The following is a 21079-nucleotide window of genomic DNA, read 5'->3' on the forward strand; positions in this document are numbered from 1 at the left end:
TACCATGTGACCCGCATCCCTCTTTTTCCATTGGGTACCCCACCACGTGGCATTCTCAAGGTGGAATAATATCATTATATAATTATTTACCTGCATTTACATAGGTCACTTAGGAAAAGGCCTTTTGCTTCGGGTTCTATAATGCATAAGGAATATTGTTGCATCCGAAAGAGCAAGACTAAAATATTTTTAAACTATACAAATATTTAAAATATTTACAGAATACTAAATTATTTACAAATGTTCAAACTATATCGGGTCCTTTCATCAGCTGGCATTACATTGGAAAATCAAACGATGCAGGCCGTGGTCACATATTAGACAGTGAAGCACGTGCACGAGGTTGGTGAATGTTATAGAGGCAGTTGTCTTTCAATGGAAGACAACAAGGTAATTATTTACCTGCACATTTGTAGTGACATAATTGCCCCACCCTCTTCTCCCATTGACTTGAATAAATATCAATAAGGAAAACTTTTTTAATGTATAGAGAGATAATTAATAACGTAAACTTCATAGCATAACCAGTGCACAGTGTTATTACTGCATTAGATATATTTGTTTAGTGTAATATTTTTAATTATATTGAATTTGAATGAAAAGCTCAGACAAGAGTAGCAAAGCAAAGGGCTCAAGCTAATGAAAGTGCTGTGGCTCTGGGTAGAACTGAAGGGGACAGTTGTCGTGTGAATCACAGCTTTGAGATTTACGACTTGTTAGATTTTTGTAGAGCTATCAGGAATGGGACATGATTTGCCAACTGGGATACCTTTGTATATGCTCAATGTAAGGAGTGTGTGGATATTTGGTGCCAAATCTGCCTTGTTAGAGACCTTTATGACAGCCTGAAGAACAGGCTGGATTCCCTCGAAAGAATTACATTGGGCCCATCAAGCTCTCAGCTGCCCACCTCAGTGCTACAGCTTGCACTTGATCATCAGGCAACACAGTGGCAACCCCCCAAGGCAGGATGTGCTGGTCCCATAGGAGCTAGTTGACAGTAACTCTGTTGCAGGGAAATGGAAATATCTTGTGCAAAAAGGATAGGTGGAATAGGACCAGAGTATGTCTGCCAGGTGCAAAAGTTGAAGACGTAGAGCAGATATCTTTTAAGGGCACCGAAGGTGATGTTTTACATATTGGCATTAATGACATTAAGAGTAGGAGATCTGCGGACTTACTTAACAAATACAGGACAATGTTGAAAAAAAAGTTGCAAGTTAGGATTGAATTTGAAAGTGTCTGGAATTCTGCGTAGACATGATAGGAGGGAGTATGTGACGAGAGCCTTGTCAATCAATTTGGCCCTGAAGAGATTGTGTAAGGCTCATGGGGTAGAATTTTTTCTCAGCATGGTCTGTGCTTGTTAACTGGAGAGACTGCTTTTGCAGGGATGGGATACACTTAAATAGAAAAGGTGCAAGAATATTTGCTGATGCCATTGAGGCAGTGTTAGGTGGGTCAGAAAACTGCTAGCTTGGGGGATTCACAGACTAATAGTTTAACTAAAGCCGCAGACAGAAGGGAAATCAATTCTTGCATTGCTACTATTGGAATGAGCAGCAGCCTGGAAACAAGGTTTTCTGGGGGATTTCAAGATCTGTTGGGGTGGGGAAGTCACGAATCAGGTAAATACATGGGCTGTGTTAGGGTAATTAAGAATAAGAACAAGTGCCTGTATACTTGCATGTATACCAATACAAGCCAATACAAGGAGTATAGTAAATAAATCTGATGAATTTTAACTGCTGGTCTAGACACGAAATGCAGATATTATTGTGATTTTAGAGACGTTGTGTCACTCAGATATAAGGCATGCAGAATTTGAATATGGGGAGTACAATATTTTTTTTATTATAATTATTAGCCATATGGTGCAAGGAAGCCTGAGGCTTATGCTACACCAGCCAAAAAAAAATTCTGAATTACCCTGAGAGAGAGAGAGAGAGAGAGAGAGAGAGAGAGAGAGAGAGAGAGAGAGAGAAAAAGAAAGGGAAAGTGGGGGGTGGGGAGAACAAGAGTCAGAAGTCACCAAGAAAGAGAAGAATGATGATATCCAGCTCAGGACCCTGGGTGTGCCAAGCCCATACTCACCAGATGTGAGCCCCTGGGGTTATATACAGAAAGGACAGACAGGATGAGGATGGGAGGGGTTATGCTCTTAATGAAGAAAAGTTGCACTAGCATTGGTGGATAGTGCAACTTTGAGTCAGTTTGGTGTGATATAAGCACTGGGAAAGCAAAAATGACAGCAGGAGTGTGTTATAGGCTTAATGACTGATGAGTACAGCAAACAACTGTACCGATAAAAGAGTGGACCAGTAAATCAGTATATGACTGTTTACTACAGCAGCATGTTAGAGAGGCAACAAAAGAATGTAATACTCTTAATCTCATTATCAGCAGTGATTATTTGTGCATTAAGAATTTGCAGATAAAGGAACCATTAGGTGGCAGTGATCACAGTGTACTGCTGTGGGATGTACTTAAAGATATAATTACCATCAAGGGTAAATGGAAAGGTTTTTGCTTCCATAAAGGTGACTACATTGGTCTCAGACAGTTTTTAAATTCTGCACAGTGGGACCAACTGATGATGTTACCAACAGTGAATTCTAAGTGTGAAGCATTCAAACAACTAGCATTTAGCATTAGTAGAGGTATTTGATGCAAGAAAGGAAGCTTATGCAATATCAGCCAAAAAAAAAATAATAATAAAAAATAAATGAAAAATAACCACTTCCACTTCACCCCTCTGTTCGTTTGAAATACCTGTCCAGCTTAGCCTATTTAGGCTATCAACTTCCACGACAAGGGATGGAAGTCTATTCCACCAACCAACCACCCGCTGGCTAAAGGCAAATTTCCTCACGTCTATCCTACATCTGTCTTTTCTCAATTTGAATTTATGCCCTCTCAGGTGATTATTCTGAGCAAGAGGAAGAATCCTATCAGCATTGAGCATGCTCAAACCATTCAAGGCTTTATACACCTCTATTAGATTACCTCGCCGGTGCCTAGTCTGCAGACACTGTAATTTGCAAAACTTAAGCCTTTCTTCGTAAGAGCACCCCTTTGTTCCATTCACTAATCTTGTTGCCCTTCTCGGTACTCCTTCTAGCATCTCTACATCCTTCTTGAAATGAGGTCTCCAGACCTGTATACAGTACTCTAGGTGTGGTCTGACCATTGCCTTATACAAGGGAATAATCACCTCCTTATCCCTGCTAGAAAAATTCCTATATATCATCGACAATACACCATAAGCTACTCTTGCAGCCTGTCTGCACTGCTCAGAAAACTTCATATCTGCCTGCACAACCACCCCCAGGTCCCTTTCATTCTCTACCACTGTCAGTGTAGTACCACAGAGTTGATACGTTGCTCTGGGGTTGCTGTTTCCCATATGTAGTACTTTACATTTGTCAATGTTAAACTTCATTTGCCACCTCTCAGGCCATCTGCTCAACCTTTCCAGATCCTGTTGCAGTAGCATAGTGTCAGTAGTGTCCTTGACAACCCTGCCAACCTTCGTATCGTCTGAAAACTTGGACATTAAGCTTGATATACCATCATCAATACAATAATGGACCCAATACTGAACCCTGAGGGACTCCACTAATAACATTAGTCCACGATGAGCAGTGTCCATTGATTACCACTCTCTGTCTTCTCCCCCTCAACCACCCCTTTATCCATAGCAGAAATTTGCCTCCAATGCCACACTGCTCCAATTTGTGCAGCAGTCTTCCATGTGCAACACTGTCAAAAGCCTTTCTAAGATCCAAGTATATAATATCAAAGTTATTCCCTGCATCCAGTTCTTTTGTGACTGCATCATAGTATCCAATCAAATTGGTCAGGCAAGACTTCCCCTTAACAAAACCATGCTGTGTCTGAGCTATAACTGAAGTCTTGTCTAGATGACCCTGCAGTGCTTCTTTAACCAGTGCCTCCATTAATTTTCCAGGAACAGAAGTGTCTCCCTTTGATCCTCCTTTGTGAATTGGGGTCACATTTGCACATCTCCAGTCCATGGGTACTTCCCCTGAGTCCAAGGAAGCTCTCATAATTATGGCTAAGGGTTTGCTTACTTCCTTTGCTGCCTCCTTTAATATGACTGGATAGATCCCATCCAACCCAGGTGCCTTTCTTGTATTTATCTTCAACAATTTCTCCTCCACTTTACTCTCAGTTATTACAAGATTCTCTAGCTTACTGCCAGAGTTGAATACACCTCTGGCATTCCCCTCGCTGAATAACTCCTCATGTGTGAATGTCGATGCAAAATATTCATTCAGTTTGTTAGCTACCTGAGTGGGATCATCAACAGTTGACCCATCGATATCAAGTGGACCAATCTGATTCATCCCCTTCCTTCTAGAGTTTACATAAGTAAAGAACTCTTTGCTGTTTTTCTTTGCATCCCTTGCCAAAGATTTCTCGTAATCTGCCTTCGCCTGCCTAACCTCCTTTGTAACTTGGTTACAGATCAACTTGTATCTAACATAGGCTTCTGTGTCACGTGTTAATTTGTATGTATCCCATGCATTTTTCTTCTCTGCCATTCTTCTCATTAGTTCATCTGACATCCACTTAGGCCTAAACCTTGAACAATATTTCTTAGTTGGTATGTAAAGCCTAGTAGCTTTCAAGATAAGTTCTTTGAATGCTTCCCATTTTGAATTTGCTGTTGGTAACATCATCAGCTGGTCCCACTGTATAGAATTTAAATACTGTCTCAGTCCATCGTAGTCGCCTTTACGAAAGCAATAACCCTCTAATGGTAGTTACCTCTTTGAGTAAATCCCACTTCAGCACACTGTGATCACTGCCACCTAATGGTTCATTTACCTGCAGATTCTTAATGCATGAAGAATCACTACTGATAATCAAATCAAGAGTATTACTCCCTCTAGTTGCCTCCCGAACATGCTGATGTAGAAAACAATCATCCAATAAATCCACGAAAGCCTTTGCTAGTGTGTGAGTGACCAGCTCCCAAATTCCAGTCAATATCTGGGAAATTAAAATCCCCCATTATAAGACTCTCTGATTTACTGGCTCACTGTATTTCCCCGTACAGTTTCTTATTATACTCATCAGAGTCATTAGGCCTATAGCACACTCTTACTCTCAATTTTGATCTCCCAGTGCTTATGTCACACCAAACTGACTCGACACTGCACTGTCCAGCAGTGTCGACTGGCTTCACTTCCTTGGATTTTATGTATTTCTTAACTAATAGCATAACCCCTCCTCCCTTCCTACCCTGTCTATCCTTTCTGTAGACATTGTACTCCCCAAATTCCAGTTCTACATTCCTTATATCTGTGTGACACCACGTCTCTGAAATCCCCACAATATCTGCCTTTGATGTTTTGAGCAATACCTCAAATTCATCAAATTTATTTACTAAACTCCTAGCATTGGTGTACACGCAAGTATACATGCACCTGTTCTTTTTCTTAGCTACCCTAACACAACCTATGTGTTTATTTGTACCCCAATGATTCCAAGCAGTCTCTGAAATATCCTGCATCTTATTTTCCAGGCTGCGACTCATTCCAATAGAAGCAGTGCAAGAATCACTTTCACCTCTGCCAGTGGCTACTGTTAATCTATTAGTCCTTGTATCCCCCAAATCTAACAGTTTTCCGACCCACCTAACACTGCCTCGATAGCATCAGCAAACATTCTTGCGCCCTTTCTATTTAAGTGTATCCTATCCCTGTAGGAGCAGTCTCTCCAGTTAACAGGTACAGACCAGGCTGAAAAAAATTCTACCCCTTGAGCCTTGCACAATCCTTCCAGGGCCAAATTGATCGACAGGGCTCGCATCATATACTCCCTCCTATCGCGTCTGGGCAGAATTGCAGACACTTTCAAATTCAACCCTAATTCATGGCTTTTTTTCAACAGTGACCTGTACTTGTTAAGTAATTCCGCCGGTAATCGTGGAAGCTATTATGCTTTTACCAATTAAGAAATATTGTTCAAGGTTTAGGCCTAAATAGATATCAGATGAACTAATGAGACTCGTGGCAGAGAAGAAAAATGCATGGGATGCATACAAATTATCAGGCCACACAGAAACCTAGGGCAGATATAAGCTAGTCTGTAATAGAGTCACAAAAGAGATTAAGCAAGTGAAGGCAGATTATAAGAAATCTTTGGCAAAGCATGCTAAGAAAAACTAAAAAGCATGCTAAGAAAGGACTTCTTTACTTATATAAATTCTAGAAGGAAGGGGATGAATTAGATTGGTCCACTTGATATCGATGGTATGGCTGTTAATGATCATGCTCAGATAGCTGATAATCTGAATGCGTATTTTGTATCTACATTCACACAGGAGTTATTAAGAGAGGAAAATGCCGGACATTTATCAAACTGTAACAGAGTGCTTAATGATTTTGTAATAACTGAGATCAAGTGCAGGAGAAATTGTTGAAGTTAAACATAAGGAAGGCACCTGGGGTGGATGGGATCTATCCAGTTATATTAAAGGAAGCGGTAAAAGAAGTAAGCAAACCCTTAGCCATAATTATGAGAGCATCATGGACCCAGGGAAAGTCCCAATGGTCTGGAGATGTGCAAATGTATCCCCTATTCGCAAAGCGGGGATCAAAGGGTGACACGAGTAAATTACAGACCTATTAGTTTAACTTCTGTTCCAGGAAAAATAATGGTGTCATTGGTTAAAGAAGCAATGTAGGATCATCTAGACAAGACTGCAGTAATAATTCAGACACAGGATGGGTATCTTAGTACTGTGCTTGGGTTGGATGTTGAGAAGATGAAAGAAGATATTTATTGACATTAGATTTTAACCTCTGAAAACTGTAATTTTCAGGAAATACGTACAAAAGAAGGTTGTTCCAGAAAACAGCAGTTGAATAAATAAATGAGGAAGGTGAAAAGTTGGTTTTGTGAGTTTGAAGTTGGACAGTAAATGGATGTTGGCTGGTGGCAGCATGTGTTCGGACTGTTTTGAAAGAGAGAGTGGGAATTATCAAAGCCAATTCAGAAGAACAGTGCCCATGGAAGTATCTGTAGAAAAGGCATGTAGCAGAAACAGTATGTCTATGAGACAGCAAGTGAAGAGACTCAGTTAGAGATGAATCATTAATTAACTAACTGCCCTCTTCTGAATGGAATCTAGAAGTCTGAGAGAGGTTTTGGGGGCACTGCCCCAGATGTTGGAACAATATTCCATGGTAGGGCACATTTGCAATTTGTACAGAGTGAACAGCTGTTTGGAAGAAGAGTAATGCTGAGAGCGAAAGAGAAAACCAAGTTTTTTAGATGCAGAGGAAGCAATATTTGTAATGTGCTTGTGCCAAGAAAGATTAGAAATCAGGATAATCCCCAAAAGAGATATATCATCTTGCCTAGAAATCGGAGTGTCGCCAAAGATAAGCATAGGAGCTGAAGAATCCTTTTTGCGAGATATAAGACAAGACTGAGTTTTAGAAGAATTGAAATCAACTAAGTTGTCTTTGCCCCACTGGAGAATTACCTGGAGATCGGCATTTAAGGAATTGATAGTGGATGTTCGAGAAGTTGAAGCTGATTGAGCAGGGCAAGGTTTCTCAAACTGGGAAGTGGAATGCAATGTGCTATCATCAGGAAAACTATGGATAGGATTTCCAGTCAAGGGAGGAAGGTCATAAATATACAAGAGGAAAAGAGCGGGGGAAAGAACTGAACCCTGGGGGACACCAGCATTAGTGGAGAAGTTAGAAGACAGAAAGCCATCTACCATCACCACCCTCAGTGAGCGATCAGAGAGAAAACTGGATAATCATTTACAAAATACATTTGGCAAACCATAAGATGGAAGCTTATTTAGAAGACCTTTATGCCAAACATGATTGAAAGCCTTTGAGATGTCAAGAGCAGCTGCTTGTGTTTCACCAAACTTTTGCATTGAATTTGCCCATAAATGGGTAACATAAGCCTTGCTGACGGAATCTATACTGGTGATCGTTGATCGGACATCCACAGATTTTGTTTTTCTTAATTAACAGCAACCCCCCCCCTCCCCTTCCTATCCTTTCTGTACACATTGTTCTCCCCAAATTCCAATTCTACACTGCTTATATCTGTGTTACACCATGTCTCTGATATCCCAACAATATCTGCCTTTGATGTCTTGACCAGTACTTCAAATTCATCAAATGTATTTATTATACTTCTAGCATTGGTGTACATGCAGGTATACATGCCTCTATTGTTATTCTTAGTTACCCTAACAGAGCCCATGTATTTATTTGTTTCATGATGATTCCCACCAGTCCTTGAAACCTCCAGCACTCTGCCCTCCAGGCTGATTCTTGCACTGCTTCCAATAGAAGCAGTGCAAGAATCACTTTCACCTTTGCCTGTGACTACTATTAACCTTTTAGTCTGTGAATTCCCCTAAGCTAGGAGTTTTCTGATCCACCTAATGCTGCCTCAATAGCATCAGCAAACACTCTTGCACCCTTTTCTATTTAAGTGTATCCCATCCCTGTAGAAGTAATCCCTCCTGTTAAAAAGCACAGGCCACATTGAGAAAAATTCTAACCCCATGAGCCTTGAACCCTCGAGGACCGAATTGACTGACAAGGCTCTCATCATATACTCCCTCCTGTCATGTCTTAGCAGAATTGCAGACACTTTCAAATTTAACCTATCTCATGACTTTTTTTTCTGTATTGACCTGTACTTGTTAAGTAAATCTGCGGATCTTCTACTCTTAATGTCATTAGTGCCAACGTGTGCAACAGTATTACCCTTTGCGCCCTTAAAAGATGATATCTGTTCTACAACATCAACTTTTGCCACTGGCAGACATACCCTGTTCCTATTCTACCTATTCTTTTTACACAATATATTACCTGTCTCCTTGACAGTAGATTCACAGACAAAAACTAACTCCAGTGCATTCTTCCTTGGAGGTTGCTGCTGTGTTGCCTGATGCACAAGAGTTAGCTCTGGTGTTGAGTTGGATAGCTGAGAGCCTGATGGATCCCCCATTGTAATACCTTCAGGGGCATCCACCCGACTCTTCAAACTCTCCTAAGTGCCCATCAGAATGCTGAGTTAGCACCTAATTTTTTGACACTCTCCACACCTAGAGCGTGCGCGCACACACGCGCACACACACACACGCGCACACACACACACACACACACACACACACACACACACACACACACACACACACACACACACACACACACACACAAAGACATCTTGCTTGGCTAGATCATGCCCTATTCCAGAGAGTTCTGGAAACATTTCGCAATTTGCACTTTTTTTTGACTGCAATGTGTTGGAGAATCCTCTCCCCACCCCCACCCCCAGATCTGCCTTGAATCACAGTGCTCCTGCTACTTTGTGCAGTTGCTGTGCTGCTGTAGTCTGGGACATGATCTTGAAATTAACAATGAAAATGAATAAGATTAATAAATTTAATTAATTATCAATACTACACTATCTAATAGATTCCTAAATGCAGTGATACACTGTCTAGTTTTACGTTAGAGCTACTTATTTATCACTATTCAAAATTTGAATTCCCTACCACTCACTCTATACAAAAACAGTGGCTGCAAGATTCGAACAAAACAACAGTTTTCTGCATATTAAGTAGTAATATACAAAAACTATCTAAATTAAAACTGAAAATAACGAGTGTAACTAGAACTATAAAGCTACTTATAAAGTACAATATAATATGACAATTAAGTAAATAAAATAGCAAAATACTTATCTTTTTTGTAGCATGTAATTCACAGCTGGAACTTGTAAAGAGAGTCAGCGATCTATTATGTACAGGTCAAATTTAGCTAACATTTCAATTGCTTTCAAAAAATTACCATTATTGAGAATGTACAATTCACTTGAGGAACTGTGAAATGCAAGAGACTGACCAGCTAAATATTGAAAACAGCAAAAATGAGTTGCAAAATTTCAGTCCACTGTTTTTTCTCTAGTTCATACAAGCGAATTGTTCTTTATCTACAGTTGTTTGTTTTGTTAACATGGACTTCTTTGTGAAGTATTTATTGTAATTAAAAATATGAGTAGAAGATATTTCACGTTATTGCAAATTAATACTAGCATGCTTCCACTCGGAAAAGGTAGTTAAACATAATTGAATATTCGCAGTTCCATATATTTTACAACAGAAACAATATATATTATTTGTTGAAAGTGAATAAATTAACCAGTCACGATTTACCTTTTCATTGTTTGCTAAATTCCTTGTATAATTTATACACTTGAAAATCATACTTTTTCATTCAATGGAAATGAAACATTATTCACTTGTTTATGTCCAATTTTCACTTACATGTCTATCCACTTCCTTGATAAAATTTTGGGCCGATGACCAGAATCCTTGATAGCTTCTATGGGAATGTTTTCATCCACTGCTTCTGATTTTTCACCTCCATTAGAAGCATAATTTTCTTGCTCCACTATAGGTTGTCCTACTACTTTATCATAATCAGAAATTTGCTTTGATTCTCATCTTTTTCTGCATGTACAGTAATTGTAGTGCTTTTGCAATACAGGTAGTTCTCGACTTTACGAGTTAATTTGTTCCTAGCACGCATTTGTAAAGCGAAAACCCGTAAAGCGGTAATTTATTTCACATAGACATAAGGTTAAAAATAGGGGTTACGTTCTCAGCAATAAAATTAGTTAGCTAATTAGTTTATGTTTAAACAATAATTGATTTATCCAAAGAAATGAAAACGTAGCCTGTAAAATCAAGCAAATTATAATAATAGAGAAATTATTTCTGACTTAAAAATGTTAAAGAATGTTTATTCTTCATCATCATCGACTAAATGCGCACTCGTTGATCACTCATTATTGGCTCGGTACTTGTTGGTTTGTTGCACAAGGAGGAGTCTTCTTCAGAAATGTTTCAAGAGGCATTTGTTTCCAAGATAATCTCTTTTAATTATAAATTTCACGATTACATGCATAAGCATTTTTTAACGGCACACACAAATTTGTAACTAACATGATTCGTGTGGAGTAAAAAGTTTATAACACTTAAAAAAAAAAAGGAATGAAGAGAAGTTTCTGAAAATTTATTTATGTTTTTTATACGATTGAAGATTTTAGTAAAGGGCAAACACATTTCGCCATAATAACGTAAAAACCCACACAATTCCAGCTATCAGTATTTTCGCAAATGCAAGAAGATAGAGTTTACTACCCATTTATAATTGCTTGCAGTAACAGAAAAGCCCAATAAACTGGAAAGTGCAAATAGTTTTTATTGTTTTATGGTTGTGACCTCTAGAAATGTGCTTTAGAAAAATATCACAAAGGCGTTTAAAATTGATTCTTATAATGGAACATATGATAACTATGAAAGTGTAGTGCATTTTAATGATTTGAATTGGTAATTAATAAAATTTACAAACCATGCTCACGACCTTTTAGATGGCCTTAAGGTCACACTCGTGACCTTAAAAATGACATTTTAGAGAGATAAATAGCTTAGTTATACAGTGAAAATTTCAATTTCCGATGACCGAACAATGTGTTATTCGGTTCACTTTACGATATTTTAATGATATGATGGTGTCTCTGGAACTGATTAATATCGTAAAGCAGGGTACACTGTATTGTATAGCTACGTGTATGGTTTGGAATGCGTTATTTACGAATGTTTAACATTCATTTTTTGCAATTAATGTTCATATTTTTGATTTTGTTGATACTTGATACTTGGGGAAAAAAAACTCGTAAACCCGAGAACTCATAAAGTGAAAACTCGTAAAGCGAGAACTGCCTGTACTTTAATATTCTCCCTTCTTTTTTTTTTTTTGTTTCTTCTTGTTTTTCTGTTCTTTTTTTATGTTCTACTCCACTTAATTTTTTCCTCGGAAACATCTTACCTGGGTAATTAATCCAATAATTTTTTAATGATTTTAAAAATTAATATTTAGTGTATATTTTCTATAAAATATTTGAGTAATTTTAACTTACTCTTTATTTAATAAGTTAAAAACACTTACCTTTATTATTTGAGCTAATCATAAAATTTTACTACTATTAAATTAATAAAGAGGTTAGCGATAGAAACGCTTTTCTAAATGATAATATTCTGTCTTCTCATACGCAGTGTCTGCATGTCTCTTACTTTAGTCTCAATTGAATTGTTGTCTTCACAAACACATGGGTACATTGTCTGTGACTTGGCGTCACAGTAATTTAATACAGATTCTGCACAAAGTATACACAAAAATATCGTAATAGTCGACACAATCATACACAAGATGAAAAACAAAGTAGTTAGGGCTCCTATTAATGTAAAATGTATTCACAGAGGCTAATCTGGTTTTCAGTTTTTACGGTATTTGCTTCCCTTTCAATTTGCCACCTGCATGTTAATCACGAATTTCCTGTGCTTTTTAGCAGCCCCGTGAAAACCAAACACCTGCAAGATCTGATGAGGTATTTAAGGCTTTGAATACATTGAGCAGGTTAAATGTTGATGGCATCCTTACTTTTTTTTTCTCAGACATCAAACGCACAAATAGAGGTGTAACTTTAAATTGAGAAAAGGTTGATTGTATTATAGGTGTGTGGAAATTTGCTATTTGTCTTCAGCCAGTGGGTAGTTGATCATCGGAAAAAAATTTTCACTTGGTGTTATGGAAGTGGAGAGCTTGAATAAATTTAAGGAAAAATTACAGATTATTATACAGTTTGGAGAATTGGCCTGAGTAAAATTATTAAATTATTTATCAATACATTTGAAACATTTTGTATATTTTAATTGTATTAGTAAATTTACACTTGATACGGATCATAGGGTCTTGGCCTATGCAGTTTCTAATTACAGTAATACCCCGAATTAAGCGAACTCGGAGTTACGCGGTTCTTGATTTTTTCGTTTGGTGTATATCTAAAATTAGCTTACCAGTGATTTGGAAGTCAAATCATAAAGCTTGGGTGACAGCTTCCGTTTTTGAGGACTGGTTTGGTCACCACTTCATACTCGAAGTCGAACGTTATTGCATGTCTAAACAGATTCCATTTAAAGTGATGCTTCTTATTGACAATGCACCTGGTCACCCTCCAGCCACCCTAATTAATTTCGACCCACATGTGAAAGTTGTGTTTTTGCCTCCAAACACAACCAGCTTGCTTCAACCGATGGACCAGGGAGTCATCAAAACATGCAAGGCTTACTACACGAGGTGTTCGTTTGCACATCTGAATGAAGCTATGAGACAAAATAATGAGATATCTATTAAAGACTTTTGGAAACAATTCAATGTTTTAGATGCTGTAAGAATCATTGAAGAATCTTGGGATGAAATTCACAAAAAAACATTGAATGGTGTCTGGAAGAAACTTTGTCCATTTTTTTTTTTTTTCAAAAACGAGACGAAAACAACGCCAGAAACTGATCATGTCGCTCATTTGATAGAAGAAGTTGTTAACCTTGCCAAGCAATTAGATTTGGAAGTCAATGGTGATGATGTCAACGAGCTGTTGGATTCACATAGGAGCTGACAATGAATGAGCTCATAGAGATGCGTGAACAAAACGTCACTGAAAGTATCTGACACTTCAGACCCAGTTCCACCAGAAAAGCACATGACAATTGCAAGTTTGACAGAAGGACTCAGCTCAATTGAAAAGGGCTTAAAATTTTTAGAACACATAGACTCCAACGAAGAATGCATTATAGCTACAAAGCAAGGAATAAAAAAATTAGCTTGCTACGAAGAAATTCTGCGTGAAAAAAAGAAGGTGCTGTGTCATCAGACGAGTTTGTTAGATTTTATGAAGCCATCGACAATGAAATAACTTTTTTATGTAACTCATTTATTTTTTTAATACATATTTTGTATTAACATGTATAAATAACTGCAATTTTATTAAATATTTTGGTCCCAATTAAACAAAATTTATATGTATTTATATGCAAAGTTGTACCCTGACTTACGCGAATTCGACTTAAGCGATTTTCGTTGGACCCACCTATCGCGTAACTTCGGGGTATTACTGTATATCATTGTATTTTCAAAAATTTATTTGTATTGGTCTGGATGTACAAAACACAATGTCCTGTATTTATATGCATATGTGTGGTTCCCTGACAGTGTTTGACAGTCAGTCTTTTTGTATTTTCAGTGTTGCTGGTACTCTGTAGCTATAATCTGTATTACAAAATTTATATATATATATATTATTTTTTTAAAAATTTCTTTAAGCTTTTGGACTCTTTCCTATCTTATTTTTGAACTTTCCTTTGTTATTTGACATCTTTTAGGCTGTCATCCTGTACAATGAACAACCTCATCTTGCCATTTTTACTTTCTCTTAATTTTATTTTCACTTTTAATTACATATTACTTTACTTCTTCTCAAGCTGCTTTGCACTTAAAGGTATAATTTCATATCTCATTTCTTCATGCTTCTATATGCACTTACATCAATCCTCACAGTTGCTCCCATTAATACAATTTCTATTTACCTTTATATTAGTTACATACATACATGTGTGTGTGTACACACACACACACACACACACACACACACAAATACTTTGGCGCCTCCGTAGCCAGGTGGGAAGGAGCAGCAGTGCGTAGCACACGCTTCTTGATTAGACCGGGGTTCGAGCCCGTCACCACCAAATACGGAGGATGCGGAAAGGTCAGGGAATGACCACCGCATATCCCTGGAGAAATATGGCCTTAGTTGCTAATGCTCCTAAAAACCAAACAACAAACAAATACTTTGCCATGATGTTGCTTCTTGAAAAGATAGTATGTACTATGGTTTATGATGATTTTATATTTTATTCCATATCAGTTAGCACAATCCATAAAAATTAAATAATAAAGAAAATATAACTATATATACATAATATGGGGGCAGAAATATGTGTGCATGCATACATTTGAAATAAACTTCAGACTTCAAGTGAACTAACAGAATCTGATACTGTACATTAGATATACTATACGTATATATATATATATATATATTTTAAAATATTTATATATATTTTTTTTTTTTTTTTTTTTATGAGAACCCCAAACACGAGAGGTATTGGAACCTATAGGACTTAGTACCGTGCTTGGATTGGAGGTTGAAAAGACGAAAGAAGATATTTGTTGACATTGGACTTGAACTTCTGTAGATTGTAATTTTCAGGAAATACGTATGAAGGAAGGTTGTTCCAGAAAACGGCAGTTGAATGAATAAATGAGGAAGATGAAAAGTTGGTTCTGTGGGTTTGAAGCTGGACAGTAAATGGATGTTGGCTGGTGGCGGCACGTGTTCGGACTGTTTTGAAAGAGAGAGCGGGAATTATAGAAGCCAATTCAGAAGAACAGTGCCCATGGAAGTATCTGTAGAAGAGACATGCAGCAGAAACAGTACGTCTATGAGAAAGTGAGTGGAGAGAGACTGTTAGAGATGAATCATTAATTAACCTAACTGCCCTCTTCTGAATGGAATCAAGAAGCCTGAGAGAGGTTTTGGGGGCACCACCCCAGATGTGGGAACAATATTCCATGGCAGGGCGGATTTGCGATTTATACAGAGTGAGCAGCTGTTTGGAAGAAAAGTAACGCCGAGAGCGAAAGAGAAAACCAAGTTTTTTAGATGCAGAGGAAGCAATATTTGTAATGTGCTTGTGCCAAGAGAGATTAGAAGTCAGGGTAATCCCCAAAAGAGATATATCATTTTGCCTAGAAATCGGAGTGTCACTAAAGATAAGCATAGGAGCAGAAGAATCCTTTTTGCGAGATATAAGACAAGGCTGAGTTTTAGAAGGGTTGAAATCAACTAAGTTGTCTTTGCCCCACTGGAGAATTACCTGAAGATCGGCATTTAAGGAATTGGCAGCAGATTTTCGAGAACTTCTAGCTGATTGAGCAGGACAAGGTTTCTCAAAATGGAAAGTTGAATGCAATGTGCTATCATTGGCAAAACTATGGATAGGATTTCCAGTCAATGGAAGAAGGTCATTGATATACAAAAGGAAAAGAGTGGGGGAAAGAACTGAACCTTGGAGGACACCGGCATTAGTGGAGAAGTTAGAAGACAGAGAGCCATCTACCATCACCCTCAGTGAGCGATCAGAGAGAAAACTGGATAACCAATTACTAAAAACAGTTGGCAAACCATAAGATGGAAGCTTGTTTAGAAGACCTTTATGCCAAACACGATCAAAAGCTTTTGAGATGTCAAGAGCAACTACTTGTGTTTCACCGAACCTTTCCATTGAATTAGTCCATAAATGGGTAACATAAGCCAGAATGAAGGTTCTGGCTTATGAAGAAAGACGGAAGGTTTCTAGTTAGTTTAAGAGTTGCCGGTTAATTGATTTCTCCATTACTTTAGAAAGAGTAGAAGTAATTGCAATGGGACGATAATTGAATGGGAGGGATTTGTCACCCTTTTTAGGAACTGGCTGGATATGAGCAAATTTCCAAGCAGAAGGAAAAACACCTTTGGAATAAGAAAGTGAAAAAAGGTGGCAAAGAATAGGAGTAAGTTCAGGAGCACAGGTTTTGAGAACAAGTGGAGAAATACCATCAGGACCTGGAGCTTTCTTAGCATCAAGATTCATCAAAATCCTTCTGATATCCTTTTGACGGAAGACCACAGAAGGCATTGAATGGAGCATGTTAGGAATGGTGGGAGGTGTTTTACCAAGATCATTAATACATGAGCTGGAAGAAAAATGGGATGCTAGCAGGTCAGCTTTATCCTTGGCTGAAGTGACAACAGAACCATCTGGTTTGGACAGAGGTGGGAGCAGAGATGGGCAAAAGTTGTGGCCAATAGCTTTGGCAAGAGACCAGAATGCTCGGCTACCATTAGGGCAAGAAGCAAGTTTTCTACTCTTAGCCTGTTCAAACTCTAGTTTGGACTGATTAATAACTGCTTTACAATTGTTGCGAGCTTTGGTGTAGGCAGAAAATGAAACTGAAGAATTAGAAACAAGCCAGTTACGATATGCAACATTCTTCTCTTGGACAGCCTTAGCACATTTGTTGGAGAACCAAGGTTTAGATAAAGGACGAGATTTTAAAGTGGAGTGTGGGATAAAGGATTCCATTCCTGCAAGAATAATTTCACTGACACGATCTGAGCAAACGTTAACATCAGAAGTTTTGAAACAGTAATCAGACAAAGGAAAAGAAGAAAAGAAGTCTCGCAGGTCATCCCATTTTGCATTCTTGTAATGCCAAACAATACGAGGTTGGGAATAGCCATGAGATAAAGGTTCCATTGGAGAAGAGACAATCACCAAGTTGTGATCTGAAGTGCCTAAAGGACCTCTCACTTCGACCTTGTACTTAGAAGGGTTGTTTGTGAGAAAAAGATCAAGCGTATTGGCTGTATGATTAGGATTGTCCGGTATTCTTGTAGGTAAATGAACAATCTGTGCTAGGTCATTAGTAATTGCAAAAGCCTCAGCATCTCGACCTGTTGGGTCGGTGTGACTTGAAAACGGAAGCCAGCTGGAGTTGTGAACGTTAAAATCACCAAGGAAAATTACCTTACTGTTAGCAAAGTTGGACTGGAGAAAGTCAAGTTGCAAAGAGAGGAAGTCAAAGAGCTCCAAGTGATTAGTGGAGTTGGGAGAACGGTAGAGACAACAGATGAATTTGACACAATGAGGTAGAGAGATTTTAAGCCAGAGAAGATCAAAGAGAGGAGATTACAAATTGCCAAGTCTCTGACAGAGAATATCAGAACGGACATATGCACAAGTACCACCTTTGAGGCAAAAGGAATCATACAGCAAATAATTTGGACATCTGAGATGAGCAGTAGTTGAATCAACTGATAACTGAGATTCAGTCAGAAACAGTACATGGGGTTTGGAAGACTGCAAGTGGAAATGGACATCGTTGAGATTGGAATTGAGACCACGTATATTTGTGAAATGAATTAGGAAGTCCTTGGGAGGTTTAGATCTTTTCGCAGATAAGCTTGCTCTATTATTTTGATAATTCATTTTGTATTCAATAGTAAGAAAAAGTGGGTGGGACATGCTGTATGAAGTAATGAAATTTTTGGATATGGCGTACATGTGGTAAGAATATACCCAGATCCTTGACATAACGTGGCCTCGACAATGCTCCCCGCATACACACTACTCGGACTCCCTCCAGTCACTATCTGGCAGAGTGGAGGTAGCAAGATTATACACTAGCTGATCCAGAAGCCTCCTGGAGAGTTACCAATAGGTTTGGTCTGGTGTACTATCTAGCGGCCGGCCTGCGAACACCGTTTTAGAGCTGTACCCTCGAAATGTAAGGAATATTGGATCTCGCCACGACATTCATCATAACCTCAAAAATCATCAATCATACTGCATGATGGATTTGATAGGGAAGGGTTGGCCGGAACTTAGCTCTAGAGACTAAACATGGGTTCCACCACTTCAAGCCTCCAATAAGCAAAGTGGTGGTATTTCACCGGTTGATGAGAGTCATCTACCACCTAGTACTGCCTGGTCACATAGAGGGGCGGCGTTCCTCCATGTGGTGTGGGCGCCACACCTCGACCCCTGCTTACGTTGGTTCACACCTGGGTGGTCACCCACCATGTACTTGTGCATGGAGGTTATACCCAGGATTACTAACAGTCCCACCATCGTGAAGGTGTAAGCAGAGGATTTGGCTGTCATAGACCGTCCGGACTTCGCCGAAATTGGGTCCACTTGGCTTAAGTGTCACCTGAATATCAGTTCCATCAGCGTTTTAGACTCCCAGGTAGCAAGAACAGCTTGTCTGGCATATCTGAGAGAATGTCTGTGACAACCTCAAGGACCATATGCATAATATATAAGCAAAAATATGTAAATATGTACAAGTTTTTAAATTTAACACCCTTAATAATTAATTTTATAAATTGGAAAATGGAAGGAAATTGATACCTATGTTTGTGTTTTGTGTTTATAACTTTTTTGTTTTAAACAAAACTAATAAAAGTTTTGTTTCATTGTGAATAACATAAAAAAACCAAAACTTTTCATTAAAAAAAAAATTAATATACTAATGCAATCCATTAATAAAAAAGGTTAAACATTAGTATACTTTAAATAGAATTTTTAAAAAAAATCAGACTTTTTTTTTACCAGAAATGAAAAATTTATTATTTTTTTTTAATTAAAAAAAATAAAATTAAAAAAATAATCCAGAAGATCCACGAGAAACAGTTCTGAGCTTTTTTTGGAATGGTTTATCTATCATTTTGTAAGAGAAATAAAACTATTCAGATAAAAAAATTAAATGTAAAACAGTAAGGAATTTTTATTGTTAGATAATACACCTTTTCATCTTTCTGCTGAAATCTTATCAAGTGATAATGACAGTGCCAGAAGGACATTTAGTGATACCATGGAATGCTGCAATTGAGGCACCATATTGAAATCTTTTAAGTTGATCTTTCCAGCTGATATATATTTCAACTGTACCACAAACATGCACTGAGGAATAAAAAGATTAAAATTGTAAAGATCATTTATAGACATCATGTATTTTTACAATTGCATTATCTCAGTTATAGAATTCATTTTTTATTGTATTATTAGTTAAATATAGAGAGCATATATTTTTGTTTGCATTTGTTGTAGGAAACTGAGAAAAATGACAGAGAGTTTCTTTTTCAAGTAAGTTTATATATTTTTATCACATAATGGTTGGTTATTGTGATTTTGCCACTGTTATTACAGGATTTTTTTGATCTTGAACTTTTTTTTTTTTTTTTTTTTTTTTGTTGTGACTAATAACTTGTAGCTAATAAGTAGTGATATTTAATTTTCATTGAATGTTTGTGTTATTGTTGCATTATAATGGCTAAATGATGCGAGAAAGTAGTATTTTTCTTTATCTGCCAAAAAAAAATGCAGATTTTTCTATCTTTTTATACCTTCCTCATCACCAAAATTGGCTATTCAATATCACTTCAAACTTCACAAAACTCTCTGTCTTGACCACTGTGGCAGGCAATTCATTCATTCTGGTAATCTACAACATGCTGCCTAAGTGTGAACCTCACGAGATCCAGCCATCTGTTATCCTCCAAACTAGTATTTGTGCCTCCAGGATTTTTATCTTCTATCTCCGAAAATATACTTCTCTTGTTCATTTTACTACCCTTAAGGGCTTTATATATCTCTGTCAGGTGCATCCCCTGAGATTCTAAGCTGACTTTTTAAGCTGTTCTTCATGTGGATCGGTGAGTACTCCTCACCAATCTGGTTGCTCCCTCTTTGAACCCTTTCTAGAAGCTCTGTCTTTCTTCAGCGTATCCTTCAGACCTGAAAATATTATTGTAGATGAAAGCTCACATAATCTTATACAGGGTGATTCACTGCCAGTGCGACAAACTTGCAGGAGGTGTAGGGGGCACAAAGACGAATCGGAATCACATAGCATTGCAGGGTCCAAAATGCCTTCGTCATGTGGTAGAGGACGTTGAACGGGAGGTCGCGTGAACAGCGATCCCGCTGGAAGTCAGCATTTGCGAACCAGTTCCCGAGGCAGTAGGATGGACGAGTATTCAAACGTTGAACTGGCCGACATGGAGCTGCGGACTGTAACGGGCACGCGCCGCTCTGCACTTGTACCAGGAACGTTTCCCGCACAGGCGTGCTCCTCATCATATGATTTTCGCATGTGTGCACAGAAGGTTACGTAAGACTGGTTGTTTCACGAGAGGTACCATGAATCGAGAGCGAACGACGAGGACGCCAGACAATGAGGAGAATGTCCTATGTCTTGCAGAAGGCAATCCTAGTATGAGTACTCGAGCGATAGGCCAACGATTGGGTATTTCCCAATCCACTGTATGGAGGATACTGTCAACAAACCAAATGAGTTCATACCATCCGCAACGTGTCCAATCATTGGAACCTGCGGATTATCCACTCTGGAGGACTTTTGCTACTTGGTTTCTTCAACAGAAACGGTTCGCAAATGCTGACTTCCAGTGGGATCGCTGTTCACGCAACCACCCATTCAACATCCTCTACCGCATGATGAAGGTATTTCGGACCCTGCAATGCTATGTGATTCCG

At 38.2% G+C, this 21079-nt stretch overlaps 1 protein-coding gene across 1 annotated transcript in view; it reads left to right on the forward strand.

Annotated features, from left to right (window-relative positions):
* The window catches only part of LOC150085854 (deoxynucleoside triphosphate triphosphohydrolase SAMHD1-like), a 207060-nt gene that overhangs the window by 68235 nt on the left and 117746 nt on the right, over window positions 1-21079 (forward strand). The window contains exon 5 of the mRNA XM_090374716.1: window positions 19634-19669. Within this exon, the coding sequence (XP_090230842.1) occupies window positions 19634-19669 (36 nt within the window). The remainder of the gene's footprint in view (window positions 1-19633; window positions 19670-21079) is intronic.

This window comes from Mastigoproctus giganteus, chromosome 5 (assembly GCF_048544385.1).
Source record: "Mastigoproctus giganteus isolate SK-2022 chromosome 5, ASM4854438v1, whole genome shotgun sequence".
Taxonomy (NCBI): domain Eukaryota; kingdom Metazoa; phylum Arthropoda; class Arachnida; order Uropygi; family Thelyphonidae; genus Mastigoproctus; species Mastigoproctus giganteus.